Source organism: Ambystoma mexicanum, chromosome 2p (genome assembly GCF_040938575.1).
Source record: "Ambystoma mexicanum isolate Mex_15411 chromosome 2p, UKY_AmexF1_1, whole genome shotgun sequence".
NCBI classification, from domain to species: domain Eukaryota; kingdom Metazoa; phylum Chordata; class Amphibia; order Caudata; family Ambystomatidae; genus Ambystoma; species Ambystoma mexicanum.
The window spans coordinates 1,418,183,257-1,418,207,181 of NC_090923.1; the positions used below are offsets into that span (position 1 = coordinate 1,418,183,257).

Sequence of the window (23,925 nt, forward strand, 5' to 3'; positions counted from 1 at the left end):
CCATATGGATCTGTGACTACCCGGGATGCGAGCATCCAGCCCCATGCCTGGCTGCCGCACTTCTCCATATGGATCTGTGTCTACCCGGGATACGAGCATCCAGCCCCATGCCTGGCTGCCGCACTTCTCCATATGGATCTGTGTCTACCCGGGATGCGAGCATCCAGCCCCATGCCTGGCTGCCGCACTTCTCCATATGGATCTGTGTCTACCCGGGATGCGAGCATCCAGCCCCATGCCTGGCTGCCGCACTTCTCCATACGGATCTGTGTCTACCCGGGATGCGAGCATCCAGCCCCATGCCTGGCTGCCGCACTTCTCCTTATGGATCTGTGTCTACCCGGGATGCAAGCATCCAGCCCCATGCCTGGCTGCCGCACTTCCCCATATGGATATGTTTGTACCCGGGATGCGAGCATCCATCCCTTTGCCTGGCTGCTGCACTTCTCCATATGGATCTTTGACTACCCGGGATGCGAGCATCCAGCCACATGCCTGGCTGCCGCACTTCTCCATATGGATCTGTGTCTACCCGGGATGCCAGCATCCAGTGCCATGCCTGGCTGCCGCACTTCTCCTTATGGATCTGTGTCTATCCCGGGATGGGAGCATCGAGCGCCATGCCTGGCTGCCGCACTTCTCCTTATGGATCTGTGTCTACCCGGGATGCGAGCATCCAGCCCCATGCCTGGCTGCCACACTTCTCCATATGGATTTGTGTCTACCCGGGATGCGAGCATCCAGCCCCATGCCTGGCTGCCGCACTTCTCCATATGGATCTGTGTCTACCCGGGATGCGAGCAACCAGCCCCATGCCTGGCTGCCGCACTTCTCCATATGGATCTATGACTACCCGGGATGCGAGCATCCAGCCCCATGCCTGGCTGCCGCACTTCTCCGTATGGATCTGTGTCTACCCGGGATGCGAGCATCCAGCCCCATGCATGGCTGCCGCACTTCCCCATATGGATATATGTGTACCCGGGATGCGAGCATCCAGTCCCAGGCCTGGCTGCCGCACTTCTCCATACGGATCTGTGTCTACCCGGGATGCGAGCATCCAGCGCCATGCCTGGCTGCTGCACTTCTCCTTATGGATCTGTCTCTACCCGGGATGCAAGCATCCAGCCCCTTGCCTGGCTGCCGCACTTCCCATATGGATATGTGTGTACCCGGGATGCGAGCATCCAGCGCCATGCCTGGCTGCCGCACTTCTCCTTATGGATCTGTGTCTACCCGGGATGCAAGCATCCAGCCCCATGCCTGGCTGCCGCACTTCCCCATATGGATATGTTTGTACCCGGGATGCGAGCATCCAGCCCTTTGCCTGGCTGCCGCACTTCTCCATATGGATCTGTGTCTACCCGGGATGCGAGCATCCAGCGCCATGCCTGGCTGCTGCACTTCTCCTTGTGGATCTATGTCTACCCGGGATGCGAGCATCCAGCCCCATGCCTGGCTGCCGCACTTCTCCATATGGATCTGTGTCTACCCGGGATGCGAGCATCCAGCCCCATGCCTGGCTGCCGCACTTCTCCATATGGATCTGTGTCTACCCGGGATGCGAGCATCCAGCCCCATGCCTGGCTGCCGCACTTCTCCATATGGATCTATGACTACCCAGGATGCGAGCATCCAGCCCCATGCCTGGCTGCCGCACTTCTCCTTATGGATCTGTGTCTACCCGGAATGCGAGCATCCAGCGCCATGCCTGGCTGCCGCACTTCTCCTTATGGATCTATGTCTACCCGGGATGCGAGCATCCAGCCCCATGCCTGGCTGCCGCACTTCTCCATATGGATCTGTGTCTACCCGGGATGCGAGCATCCAGCCCCATGCCTGGCTGCCGCACTTCTCCATATAGATCTGTGTCTACCCGAGATGCGAGCATCCAGCCCCATGCCTGGCTGCCGCACTTCTCCATATAGATCTATGTCTACCCGGGATGCGAGCATCCAGCCCCATGCCTGGCTGCCGCACTTCTCCTTATGGATCTGTGTCTACCCGGGATGCAAGCATCCAGCCCCATGCCTGGCTGCCGCACTTCCCCAAATGGATATGTTTGTACCCGGGATGCGAGCATCCATGCCGCACTTCTCCATATGGATCTATGACTACCCGGGATGCGAGCATCCAGCCCCATGCCTGGCTGCCGCACTTCTCCATATGGATCTGTGTCTACCCGGGAAGCGAGCATCCAGCCCCATGCCTGGCTGCCGCAATTCCCCATATGTATCTTTGTCTACCCTGGATGCGAGCATCCAGCCCCATGCCTGGCTGCCGCACTTCTCCATATGGATCTGTGACTACCCGGGATGCGAGCATCCAGCCCCATGCCTGGCTGCCGCACTTCTCCATATGGATCTATGACTACCCGGGATGCGAGCATCCAGCCCCATGCCTGGCTGCCACACTTCTCCATATTGAACTGTGACTACCCGGGATGCGAGCATCCAGCCCCATGGATGGCTGCCGCACTTCTCCATATGGATCTGTGTCTACCCGGGATGCGAGCATCCAGCCCCATGCCTGGCTGCCGCACTTCTCCATATGGAACTGTGACTACCCGGGATGCGAGCATCCAGCCCCATGCCTGGCTGCCGCACTTCTCCATATGGAACTGTGACTACCCGGGATGCGAGCATCCAGCCCCATGCCTGGCTGCCGCACTTCTCCATATGGATCTGTGTCTACCCGGGATGCTACCATCCAGCCCCATGCCTGGCTGCCGCACTTCTCCATATGGATCTGTGTCTACCCGGGATGCGAGCATCCAGCCCCATGCCTGGCTGCCGCACTTCTCCATATGGATCTGTGTCTACCCGGGATGCGAGCATCCAGCCCCATGCCTGGCTGCCGCACTTCTCCATATGGATCTGTGTCTACCCGGGATGCAAGCATCCAGCCCCATGCCTGGCTGCCGCACTTCTCCATATGGATCTGTGTCTACCCGGGATGCGAGCATCCAGCGCCATGCCTGGCTGCCGCACTTCTCCTTATGGATCTGTGTCTACCCGGGATGCGAGCATCCAGCCCCATGCCTGGCTGCCGCACTTCCCCATATGGATATGTGTGTAGCCAGGATGCGAGCATCCAGCCCTTTGCCTGGCTGCCGCACTTCCCCATATGGATATGTGTGTACCCAGGATGCGAGCATCCAGCCCTTTGCCTGGCTGCCGCACTTCTCCATATGGATCTGTGACTACCCGGGGATGCGAGCATCCAGCCCTTTGCCTGGCTGCCGCACTTCTCCATATGGATCTGTAACACTTCTCCATATGGATCTGTGTCTACCCGGGATGCGAGCATCCAGCGCCATGCCTGGCTGCCGCACTTCTCCTTATGGATCTGTGTCTACCCGGGATGCGAGCAACCTGCTGCCGCACTTCCCCATATGGATATGTGTCTACCCGGGATGCGAGCATCCAGCCCCATGCCTGGCTGCCGCACTTCTCCATATGGATCTGTGTGTACCCGGGATGCGAGCAGCCAGCCCCATGCCTGGCTGCCGCACTTCTCCATATGGATCTGTGTCTACCCGGGATGCGAGCATCCAGCCCCATGCCTGGCTGCCGCACTTCTCCATATGGATCTGTGTCTACCCGGGATGCGAGCATCCAGCCCCATGCCTGGCTGCCGCACTTCTCCATATGGATCTGTGTCTACCCGCGATGCGAGCATCCAGCCCCATGCCTGGCTGCCGCACTTCTCCATATGGATCTGTGTCTACCCGGGATGCGAGCATCCAGCCCCATGCCTGGCTGCCGCACTTCTCCATATGGATCTGTGTCTACCCGGGATGCGAGCATCCAGCGCCATACCTGGCTGCCGCACTTCTCCTTATGGATCTGTGTCTACCCGGGATGCATCCAGCCCCATGCCTGGATGCCGCACTTCTCCTTATGGATCTGTGTCTACCCGGGATGCGAGCATCCAGCCCCATGCCTGGCTGCCGCACATCTCCTTATGGATCTGTGTCTACCCAGGATGCGAGCATCCAGCCCCATGCCTGGCTGCCGCACTTCCCCATATGTATCTGTGTGTACCCGGGATGCGAGCATCCAGCCCCATGCCTGGCTGCCGCACTTCTCCATATGTATCTGTGTCTACCCGGGATGCGAGCATCCAGCCCCATGCCTGGCTGCCGCACTTCCCCATATGGATCTGTGTGTACCCGGGATGCGAGCATCCAGCCCCATGCCTGGCTGCCGCACTCCTCCATATGGATCTGTGTCTTTTGTTCCTATAGTCATGCTGGGCGAGTTTTCTGACCAATTTGTTTTTTTGTCCAAATTGCCATTCCTCTTGTCTTTTATGGGGGACTCCCCATGCCCTCACACCAACTTCCACTTTAGCCCCCTCCTCATTTATATGAAGCACGACTACCCCTTTTTTCGGTCCATTTTTCTGCCAAAATGCTATATTTGGTTTAGAATGGTTTGGGGTTATTATTTTTAAGAAATTGACACAGACACTCCTCAATATCCCCTCTTGAACCTTTGAGCTCTGGAACTGCACCTTAATTTATAGGAGCTCTTTTCTGTTGGGCTAAGGACCCACATAGTTGGCGCTGGTATTCTGTCCTTGAGCATAGAGGTATTTTCCCTATTATCAGATCTGGTTCACTTTCCCTGAGCCAGCTTTCGTGCTACAGTGCAACAACAATCCTCACAATACTCATATGTTATCAACGGTGATAGGCTGTGGTTCTTGAATATTGCCTGTTGGGATACTGCGATTACATTTTCCAAATGAATGCAAAGGAACCGTTCCATGCAGTTATCTTTGGCAGGATGTGCCTAGTAGCTTTGTGGCTCCTTGTAGTTGATTTTCCCTAAGCATCCCCTGTTGCCATGGTACTGGCCAATTTCACTGTATCACCAACAGTGTGGTTCCTGTAAATGACCATAAAAGCAAAATGACGTTTCATCTTCCGCAACATCTACGCTATCTACAGTCTCGTGTAGGGTGCACTGCTGGAAACACAAAGCTGTAAACATCTCCACAGGGAAGAAGGGAGCTTCCTGCCATTGTTGCTTTAGTCAGAGAGTGAACCTTTCACCTCTGCATCCATTCGCCCCCACACACCCAGTAGCTGTATCTTCGACCCTTTCTGTGTGCAGTGAAGTGGCTCTGTGTGGCAGAGGAAACCATCCTGCTATCTTTGCAGATCTTTCTGATGAGACCATCAACTTTTCTGATTTCCTTCATAGGGCCTCATTACAGGTTGGGCAAAATGTAGGCGGGTTCCTGCTGGCGGTAATTACCATTTACCGATGGAGATATTCTGAAAAATCCACCCTAATGCCAGATTTCCCAAAATTAATTCTGCCAGTGGTACATGGATACACATCACGCATGTGTACACCCTATTCCTGTGCACCGCAAAAGGCCAGGTGAATAGTTGCATATCCACTCATACCAACTTCATGTAATGTACTCTTGAGCTGAGCTTGAGTTAACATTTTGGAAGAGCAAGTCATACAATTTCATGCCTAAAACATCTGAGACAATTAATTTTTCTGTAACTCGAAATACTTCCATGCTTAGATTCCTGGCAATAGACCAAAAATGGAGGTCAGTGTTTGTGGTACAAGCTAGATAGGATCCTCCTGACACCTGTTTTTTTGGGTTCGGTGAGTCATGAGGTAGAATAGCTGGTTGGATCTGTAATTGGTCCAATGTAGGTACAAGGAGAGGGGGAAGCGAGACACGCAAGAGTGAAAAACTACAAGTCATCTGCAAGTTTGAGAATACTCCAGAGGCACCACAACTAAAAGTCATACTTTACACATTAAAATATCTGTGCAAGTCTCTGACTTCCTCCCTCCAGGTTTTCTACCATCTCTGTTTTTTCTGTACTTGAAAAGTGCTTAATTTAAAGAATTGTTCTTGAGCAGTTTTCCACCCTGTCAGGAGGACTCTCCAGCCAGTTTACACCAGCTTAGCATTCAGAATACCAAGGGGAAGGGAGATAGTCAGTTTACTCCTAACTCAGCCTCTATCAACTAGCATGGGTTCATATTCTGAATACCAAGGTGAAGGGAGATAGTCAATTTACTCCTAACTCAGCCCTTGTCACCTAACACAGGTTTGCATTCAGAATACCTAGGAGAAGGGAGATACACTGCTTAGTCCCAATGCAGCCTATGTCCCCTAGCACAGGTTCGCATTCAGAATACCAAAAGGAAGGGAGCTAGTCTGTTTACTCCTAACTCAACCGCTGTCACCTAGCACAGGTTTGCATTCAGAATACCTAGGGGAAGGGAGATACACCGTTTACTCCCAACACAGCCTCTGGCACCCAGCAAAGGTTCGCATTCCAACTACCAAGGGGAAGGGAGATAGTCTGTTTACTCCTAAATCAGCGTCTGTCACCTAGCACAATCTTAATCCAGGACTAAGTCTTCTGGAAGAACTTCCTCTTAAATGCCTTTGGAAATAGAGACAGGATATGTCAAGGCCGACACACGAACGTCTGGCCTGAGTAGAACTAATATTAGGTTGAGGTACCTCGCCTTGATGTTGGCCGTGCATATTTTGTGGAGCGAGTGTAAAGTTAGAGGTTGCAAGAGTGTGTTGGTGACTTCCCTTTTACACCTTCATAAGATGTATTCTGGTGTGGTGGATGTAGAAAGCACAAACCTAGCCGAGTACCAATGGAGTACTGTACATATGTGTGGTGAAATTACTAGAGCTCTGCAGGCTTACAGGGATGAGCAATGGATTAATGGATTAACACCTACTGGGCCCCACAGTACTGCTGAACCAGCTGTGATCCCAATTCTAAAGGTAAAACAGACACAAGCCGACAGGTATACCCCCTTCACCTCGTTAAGGTAGCCCGGGCTGAGGGCAGCCTTTACTCTTTCAGGAGCGATGTGACCTAGCACAGAAGCAGACCAATAGTAGAATTGTACCAGAGTAAAAGAATGCCCAAACAAGGTTCTATAAAAATAGGATACTTTCATTAAAATAACAATGTAAACGCACAAATCAAAAACACTGTACTCCACCTCTCTAAAGGAAGACACAGAAAATGCAGACTTGTAACGAAGGGGGCCCTCTGGGTCGGAAGATAGGGGTGCACAGCCAATCATTTCATCAGCAATGTCAAGTACGTTCACGATGTCTTTTGAGTGGGGTCTTTGCTAGTCATTGGAGCCCTTTAAGGAGGGCCAGGCGGACAGAACCAATACACATAACTACTCATAACTTTAATGCTTTAAATGGGTCGAGTCGGTGTCGGGATGTTTCAGGTCGGTGGCACAGTGATGGATAAGACATGGTAGAAACACTTGTGTATAGGCGCGTTATCAATGACATATCATATCATATCATGAAAGTACAATCCGGTGAAGTGCAATAAATAATGACCTCTTCCAGTCTAGAGTGATACACAGGTTCTCACCAGCTCGCTCGCTCGCTCGCTCGCTCACTCACTCACTCACTCAGAGTAGTTTATTCTTGGAAAGCCATGCCAGTCAAAGTTATGATAGATCTTGTGTGCGAGAACTTTCACCCTTTGAATGAAGGGCGGGTCTCTTTATCTTGGCAGGCCCTCCTTGTGGACGCTATGAGTTCCACTGCCGGAGCGGCGAGTGCAAGCCGCGCGGCTGGCTGTGCGACTACGAGGCCGACTGCCTGGACGGCAGTGATGAATTTGACTGCAACCGCACCTGTGGCCTGGAGGAGTTCAAGTGCACCCTGACCGGGGAGTGCATCCGCTACGCCCAGCTGTGTGACGGCATCCCCCACTGCAGAGACCAATCAGACGAGAGCATGGACAACTGTGGTAAGTGCACGGAGCCTTGTCACAGATTTAGATGTGATCAATTTAGAGAAGTGGGCATGGTGGGTTACCCTCGCCGCCTTGTGCTGCTACCCTCAGTGTGCTGTTCTGCGCAGTAGTGCCGGGTTCAGCAGGTGAGGGTCCCTCAATGCCCTGTTCAAACAGGTACAACATCCCCCTCTACTGGTCTTCATGTATGTGTGTGTGTGTGATCTTTTCTCTTCCAGGTTCCTCACAGATCCCTCCATGTCCCGGACACTTCATCTGCACGAACCGGATGTGCATCAACATTTCTCAGGTGTGCGATGGGATTCCCAGCTGTCCGCAGGGGGAAGACGAGATTGCTTGTGGTAAGTCAGTAAATCCATCCTCTCCTCCCTCTGCAGGGAGAGAATTGTACTGCAGGGGCAGTGAAACTCACAACCCACCAGTTCTCTTGCAGCATTGCAGACATGGAGAATCCACTCCAGTACTGGCCCCTAGCGAGAGAATCTGGTACTTCAGTGATCCAGACTGCCCCGTCCCACCTACAGTGCTGGAGCTTTACTGACACAGAGGGTCAGGGGTAGTACTGACAACCTCTTGGAGAAGCCAGCACTGTATGTGTGGTGGCCGTCCCCAATGGATGTTTGTTCCACTTGCCAAGCAATTAAGCCTCAAAGAGACAGGTTGGGGTCATTATCATGCAATAATGACCTGTCCCGAGTTATTGCTAGAGGCAATCCCAAGCGATAATCACTCATCCCTGCGGTCGATATGACTATTAGAACATGGAGATGGCAACTAAAAATGAACGTATTTACTGTGGGAAAACAATTAGCACACACACAAGTAACTCGTAATGTTAATTTAATGAACATGGAAAAAGTAACACTAAGGTGTTGTGTTTTATTGTTGATAGTTAGTTTGGTGAATTGATTTGCCAAGGTCCTCTCTGACTTTCCACAGCTGAAGGCAATTGCTTCTGAGCTGCTGCTCAAGTCAGAATGTTTGGAATGAGGTCATATCAGAGTGTAGAGACTGCATTCTGACTGGCAGAGAGGAGGTCTTTCATGCTATCCATGTGCTAATGCAGCTTTATTGTAGTATTAAACTAGCATTTTATATTGGTAAGACATGTGGACTTTTTAGATTTGAAGATTACATCACATGAGGGGCATTTTGTGAGAGATATGTACTTCTGATAAGAATATTTATTGGTTTCTAGTTTCACTCACAGGGTACTACCCTGCGTTTCTCTACATTCAGATGTAAACGTTTTAAAATGTTGTGTCAGATACAAAGGACAGGTGCAAGGATTGATGTCACTGCAATTTGAATGACCCGCCCCCTTGCAATGGGGCCAGGTGTGACGTGTTTGCTGTATGTATTCTTGGCATCTGCCTGGTGTTGTCTCGTTGTAGCACAAGGCACTCCTTTGTCCATCTGGTGAACAATTCATGAAATGTGTTGTTTTTGTGTGATGCTCACAATTTGATACATACATTGGCCACTGAAAAGACAATGATGAGTAGTTTTAAAGTTACACTGAAATCGAATAGTGTAGCAGTGGTATTACAATGTAATATTGCAAATTACCCGAACCTCAGCGGACATTGTAATTGGTTATTTATAACATTCTTAAAACCCAGAGGTTTCTAAGCACGGACCCGCGATCGAACCTGCATTGTTCCGCGTCGTGTTACTTCCAAGACAATCGCGTTGCCCCTGAGCTATCCTCCCAAGACATAGACATGTGTTACACATTTAGTTACTATTCATGTGGCTCAATATTTTAAATTAGGGCAGGGACTATTGACCAACTGAGGAGAAAATTCCATTCAGGTTCACGACATATTCACGATAAACCTATATGTTCAAAATGCATATCTAATGGATTTCAGGGGACATTATTTACATAATCTCGGGAGGATAGCTCAGGGGCAACGTGCTCGTTTTGAAAGCAAGACGATGCAGAGCAAAACAGATTCGATCCCCGGGTCGCGCCTAGAAGCCTCTGGGTATTACACGAATTATAAATAACCAGTCATACCATTATTTGGCCATTGTTAGGACTTGACTCAACTTTGGTTAGAGGTGAAGGATTCATGGGGAGAACCACGGTGAGGGTGTCGTGATTGGCTATAAGAGATCCAAAGGAACTCAGCAGCAAAAGAGCCAGACCTGCCATCATGCCCCTGCAACCTCACAACACAAAACCCATTCCTGAGGTCCAGCCGCCCACCCCTCCAAAGAAACACACCCCACGCCAGGCATCTAGTTTTCCCACAACACGTGCCGTCCTGCCTCGCTGTCCTACAAGACAAAGCCCCTGCCTGGCTACTTCTTCAATAGCCTCACCAACTGCCTCATGACCTCGCACAACATAAAACCAACATCTTGCCCCCAACCTCCCCATCTCAGCAACACAAAACCAATTTCTACTTTGATTCTTCGCGACCTTCCACAACAAACATCTCACCTCCAACATCTGCCTCTCCTCTCCCTCCCCAAAACAAAACCCACACCTACCATCCATCCTCTGCAAACCCCAAAACACAAAACCCATTCCAGTGCCCACAACACAAATCTCATACCTGGCAACCTGCCGCCCCACCCCTTAAAACACAAAACCCATGGTTGGGTGTTGCCTCCCCGTCCACCACAACACAAAACCAATATGTGGAATACTGTCTCCCCATGCGCCATCCCCACAACACAGACCCATACCTGGCACCCTGGCTCCCCAACTTCACAACACAAAACTGACACCTATTCTCTTGCCTCCCCACTCCAGCCACAGCACAAATGCCACACCTAGCTAGCGCCTCACTAGCCCCCACAGCCCCAAAGCCAAATGTGGCATTCTGCAGCTCCACACCTGGCTCCCACCCCCAACAACCAAAAACCATTCCTGGTGCCCTGACCCCCAGTCCCACAGCACAAAAACACATTCATGGCATCCTGCTATCTCATCTCCAAAAACACAAACCCATACATGTGGGGGGGATAGCTCAGGGGCAACCGTCTGTCTTGGAAGCAAGACAATGCAGGGCAACACATGTTCCAATCCTGATCCCTCGTTTAGAAACCTATCTATGGTATTAAGCGCGTTATAAAAGAACAAAATATAATATAATGTAATTATACATGCTGTCCTGTCTCATCACCTCACAGATAATCAAACCAATACTTAGCACCCAGCTCACCAACACACAAGCCATTCCTGCCCACCTCCCACAAAGCAAACCCCACATCAGGCGTGTTGTCTCCCCTCCCCCTCACCACTAAGCTCAACCCCTGCATCCGTCCTCCCCAGTGTAAAACCCATAGTTGGCACCTGGCTTCTCCACCCACTACAACAGCAAACCAGTACATGGTGCCCTGCCTGCTTGCTCTCCAAAACACAAACACCATGGCTGGCATCCTCCTTTCGCCCAGCCCCCCACAACACAACACCCATACCTGGTACCCTCTCTTCCAACACCCACAACACAAAACGCATTCCTAGCATCCTTATGCCCTAAACACTACAGCACAGAAACCATACCTACTGTCCTGCCTCGCTACCCACCACAGCACAAAACCAATATCTGCCAAACTGTCTCTCCTACACCCCACAGCACAAAACCCATAGCTGCCATCCTGCCTCCCCACCTCACAACATACATCTTCTACCTTACTGCTGCCTCACTACCCCCACAACACAAAATTCATTAATGTCATTCAGAAACAACAGCCCTTATAAGACACAATCCACACTGGGTGTTGTGCCTTATCAGCCCCTACAAGTTAGCATCCCGCCTCCGCACCTCACCAACACACAGCATATTCCTGCTGTCACTCCTGCACACATCCCATAATATAAAACCCATATCTGGTGTACTTTCTCACCCACAACTCAAAAACCCACAACGGGCACCCTACCACCCATCACAACACAACACAATTTCCTGGTGTCCTGCCTCCCTGCACTTCAAAACACAAAACCCATGACTGGTGTTCTGCCTCCACCAGCCACAACATAAAACCTATACCTGGTGCCTCTTCTCCCACAACACAAAATGTATGGTTACAGGTCATTTGGTCGAAAATAAATGGTTGACAGGACAAATGGTCGACGCAATTTGGTCGAAAGACAAATGGTCGAATTTTTTTTTTTTGTATTTTCACATTTATTTATTTTTGGGTGTGTCCCTCCCCAACCCCCTTTTTTTGCTTAAAAAAACCTTTTTTTTCCTAAACGAAAACCTGAAAAATATATATATAAATTAAAAAAAAAAAATCGACCATTTGGCTTTCGACCAAATTGCGTCGACCATTTGTCTGTCGACCATTTGTCTGTTGACCAAATGACTGGACAGCAAAATGTATACCTGGCATCCTACCACCCCCACCCAGACAGCACAAAACGCATGCTTGGGCCTTGCCTCCATATCCACCACAACACAAAAACAATATATAGCATCCTGCCCCCTCAATGCCCACTCCTCAGCCCCAGAGCAGAACATCCATGCTTGGCATCCAATGTCCTGCCGTTCATAACACAAGGCCCAAACCTGGAACCCAGTCTCCCACCCACACGGCCACAACACGAAACCCATGCCTTGTGTCTTCACCGACTTGTTGCTTGGCTTCCCTCAGAGTCCCACTGGGTACCAGGCTCCTCCATGATCAGTCTACCCCGCACTGCTTCTGGGCCTTCTGCGCAATTAAGGGCTGTAACTGTAACCTCCATATCCCCTGCCTCCTTGCACTTACCCAGAGCCGTGCCGCCCTTGGCTGCACTTGCTCAGAGCAATGCTGATTGCACTTCCCCAGTCCTCCTCCCTGGCACTCCCCCACTCCCTTCCCCCTGCACTTTGCTTTGTCGTACTTGCACGATCTGAATGACACAAGGCATAGTAACATCGTTTTTCTTGTCCACCCTTGCCTCGTCACGCCTAGAAACACTTGTGTACAGGCGCGTTATAAATGACATATCATATCACAGCATATCCTTTCACCTCCCCCATATTGGTGTCTTGTCACCATAGTTCCAATACCACAACATGCATACCTAGCTCCCTTGCTCCCTTCCCCCACAACACAAAACTAATACCTGGCCTCCAGCTTCCCCACCCTCAGCCCAAAACCCATACCTGGCACCTGTCACAACGCAACACCAATACCGGGTGTTCTGCCTGCCCGCCCTCCAAAACACCTAACCATGTCAGGCGCCTGCCTCCCCACCAGCCACAATATAAAACCCTTAGCTGCTGTCCATGCTCCACACTCCCCACAACACAAACCCGAGGGGGGGTTACCTGTAATGGGCGGAGGGGAGCCGTCCCGCCTATAACCTTGCCCATTATGGGGAGCAGTGGTTTAAACTGTCAAACAGAAACGTGGTTTCCTTTGGCAGTTGTAGTTCCCCAGCACGCATGTCCAGTGGACCATTCAAGGCTGGGGCCCTTTTGCTTCCCCAGCCTTGCAGGGCCCATTGGGGATACAGGCCGGGGAGCTGCCTGTGGGGAAAGGCATCATGGAAACGCGTTGATGAACTATCCTGTGCACTATTGGATGTATCATGCATTACCCTGCAAAACCGATTGCAAACTGTCTAGCTTGTAACCCAATGTTTCACTGAAAGTGCACTGTATATTGCACCATTTTAATTAATTATTCACACATCATGAACCCCCTAAACCCTCGTACCCAATTCAGATTCCCTCGCTATGCTCGGTCTCTCAGGCATATGTATGCCAAATATGTACACCCCTCCATTCCGCCTCAAGCGCTGGTTTAGTCCCCGAATGCGCATGCGCACCCTCCGGACAGATGGAATAAGCAAGGTACTGCTCATGTACAAGGCGAGTGCCATAAAAGCTGCTGTCACAGAAACTAGGAGCCATTGTAAGGATGTAGGCCACGCCCCGGTCATGCGCATGCAGATTCTGCATTACCTAAAGCACCAAATGAATGGTAATCTCTCGAACAGATGGAACTATAGTACAGCATGTTGCTCTTTGGTTTCGCTCTGAAAGTCTTTCTTTTTGCAGACAGTGGCCTGGGCACTCCTGCTCCCCCTGGCGATAGGAATCGGACAGTTATCCCCTGTGAGGAGTACTCATGTGGAGATGGCAAGTGTATTCCCTTTAAACAGGTAAGGGGAAGGGCCCATCTCACGAGAACACAATACACATATAGCATCACGTTGACGGCCAGGCCTGCCCCACTGCACGGCTAAGTCCTTCAGTGATCAAAGCAAATTAACTTCCTTCCTTCCTTCCTTCCTTCCTTCCTTCCTTCCTTCCTTCCTTCCTTCCTTCCTTCCTTCCTTCCTTCCTTCCTTCCTTCCTTCCTTCCTTCCTTCCTTCCTTCCTTCCTTCCTTCCTTCCTTCCTTCCTTCCTTCCTTCCTTCCTTCCTTCCTTCCTTCCTTCCTTCCTTCCTTCCTTCCTTCCTTCCTTCCTTCCTTCCTTCCTTCCTTCCTTCCTTCCTTCCTTCCTTCCTTCCTTCCTTCCTTCCTTCCTTCCTTCCTTCCTTCCTTCCTTCCTTCCTTCCTTCCTTCCTCCCTTCCTCCCTTCCTCCCTTCCTTCTCGTGTTTTTCCTGTGTTCACCGTGTAGGTATGCAATGGCGTTGCAGATTGTGGCGATGGAGATGAGGCCTCAGGCTGGGTCCCTACAGATGAACGATATTGTGGCCTCTGGGGCCCCTGGAGCCCTTGGGGCGACTGCAGCAAGTCCTGTGGCTCAGGGGTGCAAACACGGAAACGAGACTGCAGTAGCCCCCCGGGAGATATTCTGTGGCACTGCCGTGGCGTAGAGACTCAGGCTCAGCAATGCTTCTCAACTGCGTGCCCGGGTAAGATGAGCCTAGAATGTTCTAAATAAACGACAACATTGTGTGCATGGTCAATCTCTAAGGTTCTAGGTGCGGTTCAGTAAAGTTGTATTCATTATGATGGACCTGGGGATCAGTATAGGTATATAGGGGTTTTCAGTACAGTGGCATGTGGGGTTCATGACGCTCAGGATAATTGGTGCTAGGCGCCTGTGAGTGGCTAGGCCATTGATGGCAAGTGGAAGGTGCAGTCAAGTTGCAGTGCAGGGCACTAGAGCCGTTGTGCAAGACATTAAGGTTATAGGTGTGGGCCATTTGTGCTGTAACTGTAGTTCAGTAAATCAGAAGGTGTGGGTCACAAACCTCACGGCCTAGCCTCTGTAACCTCGACCCTTCTTTTCCTACCCACAGTGGATGGAGAGTTGACTCCCTGGACAACTTGGTCAAACTGCTCGCAGGACTGCACTGGCGTTGTGGTGCGTCGCCGGGACTGTACCCCACCACAGAATGGGGGGCGCCCCTGTACAGCTCTGCCCGGCACTGCGCCCATCATGCTGGAGATAGGTGAGGCCCTATGCAATATCTACTTCTACTATCAAACTCAGGCTTGTCCTTTACTATCCTTTGTTATCCCAGGCTTGGGTTGACCCAATGCCACAGGTGGGGGGTGTTCTTCGACCCCTGGTGGATGGGCAGTCACGGGGATTGTGGGTATTAGGGCCTTCGTTACCCCTGTGCAAATCAAACAAAGTGCATTGAGTTTTCGGCTTTGAATATCTCCATCTCCCAGGCTGGTAACTCACATCATTTTTAAACTTACCTTTCATATGATAATTAACTTTTGTTATAATCTACGAATAATGTACGAATAGCATGAAAAATAATATCAGGCTATTGGTCAGGCGATTGGTCAGTCTACCACTGGCCAATCAGTGCTGATCGCTTGATTCACCGACATAAAACCTTCACTGCAGATTCCGTTTCATTTCCCATAGATGGCAACATGCCCCTTATAGCCTGAGACTGGTTTTTACTTGTCATTCTGGGGCTTGTAGTCCTGGGTTTCCCCAGTTTAAATCCAGGACTTGAAGTGCCGGAATGCAAAATAAAAACAGGACTGGAGTAGCATCTCCCGAAGAGAATGAAACATGTTGCCATCTACGGTTCTGCAAGTGCCTTGTTTGTTTTTTCGCCACCAACTCCAGATTTAAGCTGAGGTGAGCGCTTACTTGGTTAGTGCACCTGCTCAGGGCAACGCTTCGAATCCCATCCCAACATGCGTGAGGGGTGGCCTTGCTTTGCATCCTTCAAAAGTTGATATGATAGGTTATTTATAACGCACTTAATACCCAGAGGTTTCTAAGCACGGACCCGGGAATCGAACCTGCGCTGCTCTGTGTTGTTTTGTTTCCAAGGCAAACACGTTGCCCCTGAGCTATCCTCTCGAGGCCATACAATGAGTACCATTGACTTGGATAATAGTATGGAGGCACTGCAATATTGCTAGGTGTTAATAATGTCAAGTCGTGATATATAACCAGATCTAGCCACCTAGGGTTATGGCTAGATTGTTCACATAGGGGGCAAGGAAGAGATTCCTCGAATACCCGAAAATCGGTCCTTTTTCGATGCAATCGTAGCGGCAAAGTCTGCTGTGGCAACACTTGGCACTGGTGAACTGACACCCAGACACCTGTTACTCACTCTCTGTGCGCCTTCTTTCAGAGCCCTGCCAGGTGGAGGGCTGCCCAAAGACCGCTCCGTGCCCCGGCGACCTGGTTAGTGGAGACTGCGCCCCGTGCCCTTTGACCTGCGCTGACCTATCCAATAAGGCGAGCTGTCAGGAGGAGAGAGACTGTGCCCCGGGTAAGTGTGAAAGAAATCCAGCAAATGCATGAACGTTTTCCAGAAAACCGTGATTGGGACGAAGGATAGTTTCGTGCTTCCCAAAATAAGAAAAGGTCTGCACAGAGATAACATGCTAATTTTCCTCCTACATACATATGTTCTCGAGGTCAACCCATGGCCAGTCTACATTCTGTGATCTGCGGCAAGAAACAACGCGACAAATGTGCTAAATTCCTACAATTCTACTGTTGACTCTAAATGTGCTATACATATTTATTTAATTTTTGTATTTGTATTTAAAGTGCTTGTGGTTAAGAACAAACTTTAAACACGATATAAATCAATAACAACCAAATCCCTTGAAATGCGAACAATATTGTATGTAAAAATCATCATTCTCAACCGCTAGAAAAGGTAATTCCTAAAAAATCCACATATAATCCGTAAATTCTAAAAATGTCATATTAAAGTATATGTCTTACATTTCACCTATCATCTTAATCACGGATTGCCATGTATAGTACACATTAAAACTCATTAGCATTCAGGTGGGGGGATCCGGCCAATCAGATAGCTAGGAACGCGGGCTTGAACCGCTGGTATAACCCTGCGTTCCAAGCCACATGCCGCCCGGCTCCCCCTGCCATCTTCCCCACCCTCTCTCCCATTTTTCGCTGCATCCGCTCCTTTCCTTCGCCTCCCGCAGGCTGCCATGGAAAGGGAAGAGTGGCTCTGTACAGAGCCCCGCCTTCCCTTTCCATGGTGGCCATCTTGGAAAAGGATTTTCCTTCCTACAGCGGGACGCTGTACGCATCCCATTGTAGGAAGGAAAATCCTTTTTCTTTAGCACCCCGCATTACCACTGTGGCAACCCGGGGTGCTAATGGCCTTCACCCCCCATTCCAGCGACTGGAACGGGGATAATGGCCCGAGCCTTTGTTATCCACCCTCACTTCATTTGGGCCAATAACTTGGGCTGCCGGGCCGTTATCCCCCATTCCAGCCCCTGGAATGGGGGATGAGCGCCACAATAATACATTTTCACCGGAATAGATGTATGCCCACATTTGGTCTTCTTGTTAGGGAGAACTCTCATAAATGTGCTCATTCCCTCTACCTTAGAGACCCCCAGCTCTTTTGCTGAACTTTGGGAATCTGAACTTATTTATCCTGTTTGTTTTCTGTGTTGATTTCTTTTGGTTATGGAGTTTAAGACAACTCCATGGGCATCATCTTTTTTTATGTGTGTCACACAGCACTCTCAGTGCAGTGACACAGGAAAGCCTTTTAGACTTCCCAAAGGTTTAAATACCTTCTCTCGGATAAACTACTGTTACCCAGAGAATGTAAGGTTAAAATAACTTTACTAGTCTTTTTAAATTCCTAGTCCCAGCACACACCATCTTCCTATAGGGTGCTGGAGGGGTTACCTAGTATCCCCTCTGTCTAGAAACTCATGTAGCAGTCAAATGCTACCCTTTTCTATCGAAATGGCTGGTGGCAGTGGTTTTAGAACAAACTACCATGATTTTTCCCAACCACGAACACCGGTAGCTAACAATGTTTTTCAAGATGGCGCTTTAAGCCCCTTTGTTTAAACGGGACCCGGTCTTCTTTTTTCACCATTTCTTTTTGGAAAGGTCCTTCTAGTGTTTGTCTCTGCGCACCAAACCAGGTTTGGTTCCTTTGTTTCCATGCCTTTGGCGGCCTTCAGGACTGAAGACCGCCTCTCGCATCTGAGTGTCTGGGGTGGGCAGGAAGGGAGGGAGGTTCCTGAAACTTCCTGTGCTTATTCTCCTAGGAGACCCAAATGCACTCTGGCGTGATTGGCTGGCTGACTGTCCGGCAAGGACAGCCACCCTGCTGAGTGAGTGACAGCTAGGCTGGAATTAATGGGAGAAAACTGTTTAAAAGGTAAGTTTCCTGGACTGGAAAGCAGAGTCAACCACTGGAACAAAAGAACCGAAGACAAGCTGGAAGAGGATGGCTGCTGCAACTCCTGGACCGTTGGTTTGCCCGGTGAAGCCCTGCTGCAGGTACCAATTGCCAAGTTCATCTCGACAGAGAAGCCACTTCAAGGACGACTTCTTCCTTTGAGTTGCTGGGACCAATCAACTCGTAAGCCACCTGGATACCATTCTCAAAGCTGTTTATGAATAACCAGGGGGAAGGACACCAGCTTGTGTGCATGATGAACAGCTACCCGAACTGAAGTGACTCCATTTTGTCAGCGTTTTCCCACAATCTCGTGTAGTGCAGGAGTCCCCTGATGTCCTTCCTCTTGTCCCCACGACTGAGGCTCAGGAACAGTGAGATCTCCAGGAACTGCCAGGCACCAACATCTTCATCTGCATCTTTTGCTTCATACTAAGGTACTGTGCCAACCCGATTGAGAGAACGCTTCTCTCGCGGTGAAAGTTTGTGGAACTTTTCCAATTTACAGGCCTAATGAGCTTGTGACCCAACATATGATTCTTTTTTGTACAAACTACTTCTGAGAACTTTGGCAAAGACTTTACTGTTTACTCTAAGAACTGCTCTTTCCTATCCAAGACACTAGACCACTGACTTTGGCCTATGCCTATTGAACTGAATCGAGTCCTCTAGTGCATTATAACTATTTGCACTGCCTAAGAAAGTATTTGTGATCTATTCTGCTAACTTGTGCCTTTTTGCTCCCATTGAAAGTAACGGAAATGCCATTTTGCTCCTATTTCAGGGGAGCCTAATTTGTTCAGAAACCTATTGGTTTGCTATTCAAGTGTGTTTGTGCATAATATTAAGTTGCCTCCTTCTAGTGAATGTTTACTAAATGTTTTTGTAATAAATTAATCAGTGTTTTACCAAGAAACCTTGAGAGTAAGTGTCTACTTGAGCCACTGTGATTGTAAGACCTCTGTGTAACCTCTTGTACTGCTCACATTCCCCCTTGAGATAAGCCTGGATGCTTATCTCACTACCACAAAACTGTGGAGTACAGACTTATACCAAAGGTTGGTTTTTGCTTACACCTGTAGTCCTAATTGTATGTGGTGGTCCCAGAGGGCACTGCATGCAATTCTGCCTAACAATTGTATATTATCTATACATTTATATCCACCATAACCTTTTTTATGTAGCACTATAAATCTAGGACTTCCAGTTCAAAAATGTCTTGAAGTCTCTATATCTTTTTTGCCCAGCCTGCATAGCCGTTCGTGCCAAGGAATATTAGACGCGATACCCATTTGTTTGGATATTTGTTTGTTCTTTTAACCCATGCACACAGTACCACCATAGCCCTAATGAATCTGCATTAATGAAAAGGAACAGTCCAAGTAAATGTGGTGAAATTGATAAACTCTACTTAAGAGTCACCTTTGGACATATGGCTGAATTTTTTGGCCCAAAAGGCCATTTTATCGGCACATATCACCACTATTTTTACTCCAAAATCTCCCAGAGATGTGGCCGATACTCCGGTATTCGTTGCTCACCACAGGCTGTCCCACGTGCATATGAATGCCATGTCCACCACACAAATGGCCGCACCATTCTCTGTCACCTAAGCACACAGCTGCAGCTCATAGACGCGTTTTGTTGGACTACATTTTAGAGCACCAGGCTGGGCCAGCAAGCAGCCTAGAGTGCTGGGCTCGAGCCTCATCACTAATGGTTTCCTTTCATTTCCTTTTCATTCATTCATTTCACAATGGACGCTAGACATACCCAACTCCCCTGCAGTCGCAGTCATGGGCTGGTGCTCTCCAATTTCAGCTGCGCACCGCCAGCCATTAAAGGTGTGGGTGGGGGGAGTGGCCATGTTAAGTGCATGCGGATAGAAATGACATCCTGTTGGCTGTCTATGCTACCCACCCTCGACTGCAGCCGGGATAAAAGCAGCCAAAGCTTATTTATTTGCATTTTTAAAGCACTCACACAGCCTGGGGTCATCGATGCGCTGTTACAGTAATATGTCTCTTAGTTGCATATTTATAACGCGCTTAATACCCAGAGGTTTCTAAGCGTGGACCCAGGGATCGAACCTGTGTTGCTTCGTGTCGTCTTGTTTCCAAGGCAGACACGTTGCCCCTGAGCTATCCTCCCGGGACTTGTGCTTTTCCAATAAATGCACTATGGGACTTGTATTAATATTGGCCCCAACAAGGCTTTTAATATTATTCTTAAAATGCACTCTGCTCATTATTCGAAATGTTCTATTCTAGGCTAAATCTCAACATCATTGATGCCCTTCCTTTTTTATGTCTGTCATTTAACTGGTTCACCCAGCATGACGTCAGCATCAGTAACCATGTACTAGGCAGTACGTATTTAAAACCTGGGAATGCCTGTTTGGTCATGCCAAGGTAGGCCTATAGGAACTGTTTCAGTCCAGAGAAGGTCATCATTATCCAGAATTCAAAGATTTTCCCAGCTCAAGGCCTCCTAGATGACCCATGGTGTAGGGGACCTGTACTGTCGAAAGAAATCAGAGAATTTGTCTCAGTTTGGCTCCCTCTGGGAAACCAACCCTCTTTTACCCATAGTTCATTTAGGAGAAGTAATCAGTCAAAAACATAGTTTTACAGTCACCATTTGAGTTGATAAAGACAAATTACTTGTTTTTCTAGTTCTATTACACAATTACTATCAAGATGGTTTACCCATAAAAATCATTGAAATTCCCCCATTCTTCATCATAACATGCTTCTTTGCATTGCTTATAAAACATAGCCTTCTCTTATTTAGATAGAACTTGCACATCTAAAATCCAATCCTCTACTGTTGGTTTCTTTCTTGTCTTCCAGACCTTTAATATCTGTTTAGTAGCTACTAACAAAACTTTGGCAATCCAACACAATGTTACCCAATCATATTTGCAACCATTCCTTGGTAATTGCAGAATGATTGCTAACGGATTCCGTGGATAGGTGATGCCCCAAACCTATCAACCACATCTCTCCAGAAATGTGTCACTTTCACAACTCCACAACATATGAAGCAAACTACCCCTCTCTTTCCCACAACCCCAACAACTGTCACCATCCACCATTCCTAAAGCATCCATACGGGCCGTGGTCCAATAGGTTCTACTCAATATTCTCTGATGAGTGTAACGCAGTTGTAAATCCGCTTTAGCTTTAACCGAAACTCTCCAGGCCCTTTCCCATTCATCTTGTGTCAGTTCTCTACCCAGCTCATCCGTCCATGACAACCTCAATTTTTCCCATGAGTTCAACCACTATACATCCGTTTGCATAATTTTCAAAATATTTGACACCTTTTGTGATCCACAGGCTAATATTTTGAGGACTTCAGGTTCCCGTGAGAGTGATGCATCCATCATCCGACTCCTTTCAGAGATTAAATCCACCAATTCATTGTACCTTCGTAACTATTTATTATGCAGTCCAAATTTCTCCACTAGTCCCTCAAAGGAAACCACCCATTCATTGCTCCAAACATCACTAACCTTTAAAATACCTCTACTAACTCAACTTCTCCAATTTAACGTTCTATTATTAATCTGTAGACAAGGATTATGCCAAAGTGAGGCCTCTTCATAAACAAATAATCCCTGCCCACTTCCCACTATCAGTGACGCCAATGCGTCTTTTGTAGCCAAAACTGTTTTTAAACTCTGCACCTTCACAGGTTTTGTTCCAAATAAACACATACGCTTAATGTCATATGGCAAAAACGTATGTATTTCGATCTGAACCCACCAAGGCATCTGGCTTGGATCCCCAATAAAAACTGTTACTATAATTCTTAAGGACGGGGTATCCAAAACCACCATCTTTGACGCTGCAGACCATAATATACAGTGACATTTTTACTCTTTTCCCCTCGCCCCATAAAAAGTCCTGGAATAATCTATCTATCCGTCAAACTACTTTCTTTGTAAAATGTAAGGGCAATGACTGAATAATATACAGGACTTTTGGTAACAAAAGCATTTTAATTGCATTAATTTTAGCCCATATGGACAATATAAAACGCCCCCATTTCCTAATGTCTTTTTGGATGACCTCTATGGTTCTATCTACATTATAATCGACTATCTTTTTGGATGTCGCGAACAATGTGAATACCTAAGCATTTTACGATTACATTCTTCCATCTACAATTCCAGCCGAACAATTGCCCCTGCCTTGGCAAGTCCCTTACCGGAAATACTTCTGTTTTCCCCCAATTGATCCGGTAGCTTGATAACTTCCCCACTTCTTCAAAAACACCTTTCAACAATTGACCCGCCTCTGCAGGATTACTCAAAATAACTACTACATCATCCACATAAACTAAGACCTTAATTTCTCCATCCCCCACACACAAACCCCTAATCCCCCTATGTTGCCGAATATATGCTAACAAAGGCTCTAAAATCAGATTAAATAACAAGGGGGACAAGGGACAACATTGCTGTGTACCCTTAAACAGTTGAAACGATCCTGAAAATCCATCATTCACCCATACCTTAGCCGTTATCTCAGTTTGCAAAGCTTTAATAGCCTTTATAAACAAAGGCCCAAATCCCATTTTTGATAGTGTATGGTGTAAGAACTTCCAATTTACTCTATCAAAGGCCTTCTCAGCATCTAAAAAGACAAGCAAAGCATCTTTGATCTAAGAATCAGGAAAACCCAATATATCTAATAACGTTCAAACATTGTCATACCCATAACGTTGTTTCATAAACCCAGACTGAGATCGTTCTATTAATCCTCCCATATACTTAGTCAGCCTAACCGTTAGGACCTTAGTAAAAATCTTAATGTTTACATCTCCATACGTATTCATGACTGCTCTTTAAAAAAAAAATATGGTGACTTTCTATTATGATTCACTCAATTTGTTACATTTTCTTGTCTAATTTCCCTAAATAATATTAGTTTTTGGTCAACTCTGTCCAAAATGCTCCATGCGTAGTATTCGCTCATGTGCATGTCTGCCAGCCTATTTAAAAAAAATAATTCATACACCTGGAGCAATATGTAGTATTTGGCCATGGGCTGGGTGTGGCTAGCCACTGCTCATCTGTCCTCCCCCCCCCCACACAGTGTTGCCTGCATCGATTTCAAGTGGAAGCAGGAGTTGAACAGCAGCTCCAGTATCCCCCGTTGCCAACTGTGAAGCTCCCTTTGCATTCCACTGGGGGTAGGAGAAGCGACAACCCTAACGTAAGTGATAGGCAGGCAAGTTGGGCATCATGTACGTTAATAAGCGCTCATGCACTCTTCCTTACTAGAGCTTTGGGGACCGCAAGTGTGACCATTCCTCTGGGCAGCGTTCAACTTTAGGAGCTGTGGGTTTGATCCTGCCCACTAATGACCTCACCCCCCCCCCCCACCACTGCATGGTACATCAGAACACGCCATGCCCAGTCCCATCCCAAGTCCTAATACATTCTGAAAATTAATGCACTGATTCAGATAGGGCTGCCCTGTGTCCACAAAAAGACCAAAGCAAAGCCTGCACGTTTCCTATATGCTTGATTGTATT

At 48.4% G+C, this 23,925-nt stretch overlaps 1 protein-coding gene across 1 annotated transcript in view; it reads left to right on the forward strand.

Moving 5' to 3' along the window:
• LOC138567897 (SCO-spondin-like) overlaps positions 1-23,925 on the forward strand; it is a 1,036,222-nt gene that overhangs the window by 319,060 nt on the left and 693,237 nt on the right. The window contains exons 31-36 of the mRNA XM_069646396.1: positions 7,559-7,795; positions 8,020-8,142; positions 13,813-13,916; positions 14,379-14,616; positions 15,007-15,159; positions 16,321-16,461. Of these exons, the coding sequence (XP_069502497.1) occupies positions 7,559-7,795; positions 8,020-8,142; positions 13,813-13,916; positions 14,379-14,616; positions 15,007-15,159; positions 16,321-16,461 (996 nt within the window). The remainder of the gene's footprint in view (positions 1-7,558; positions 7,796-8,019; positions 8,143-13,812; positions 13,917-14,378; positions 14,617-15,006; positions 15,160-16,320; positions 16,462-23,925) is intronic.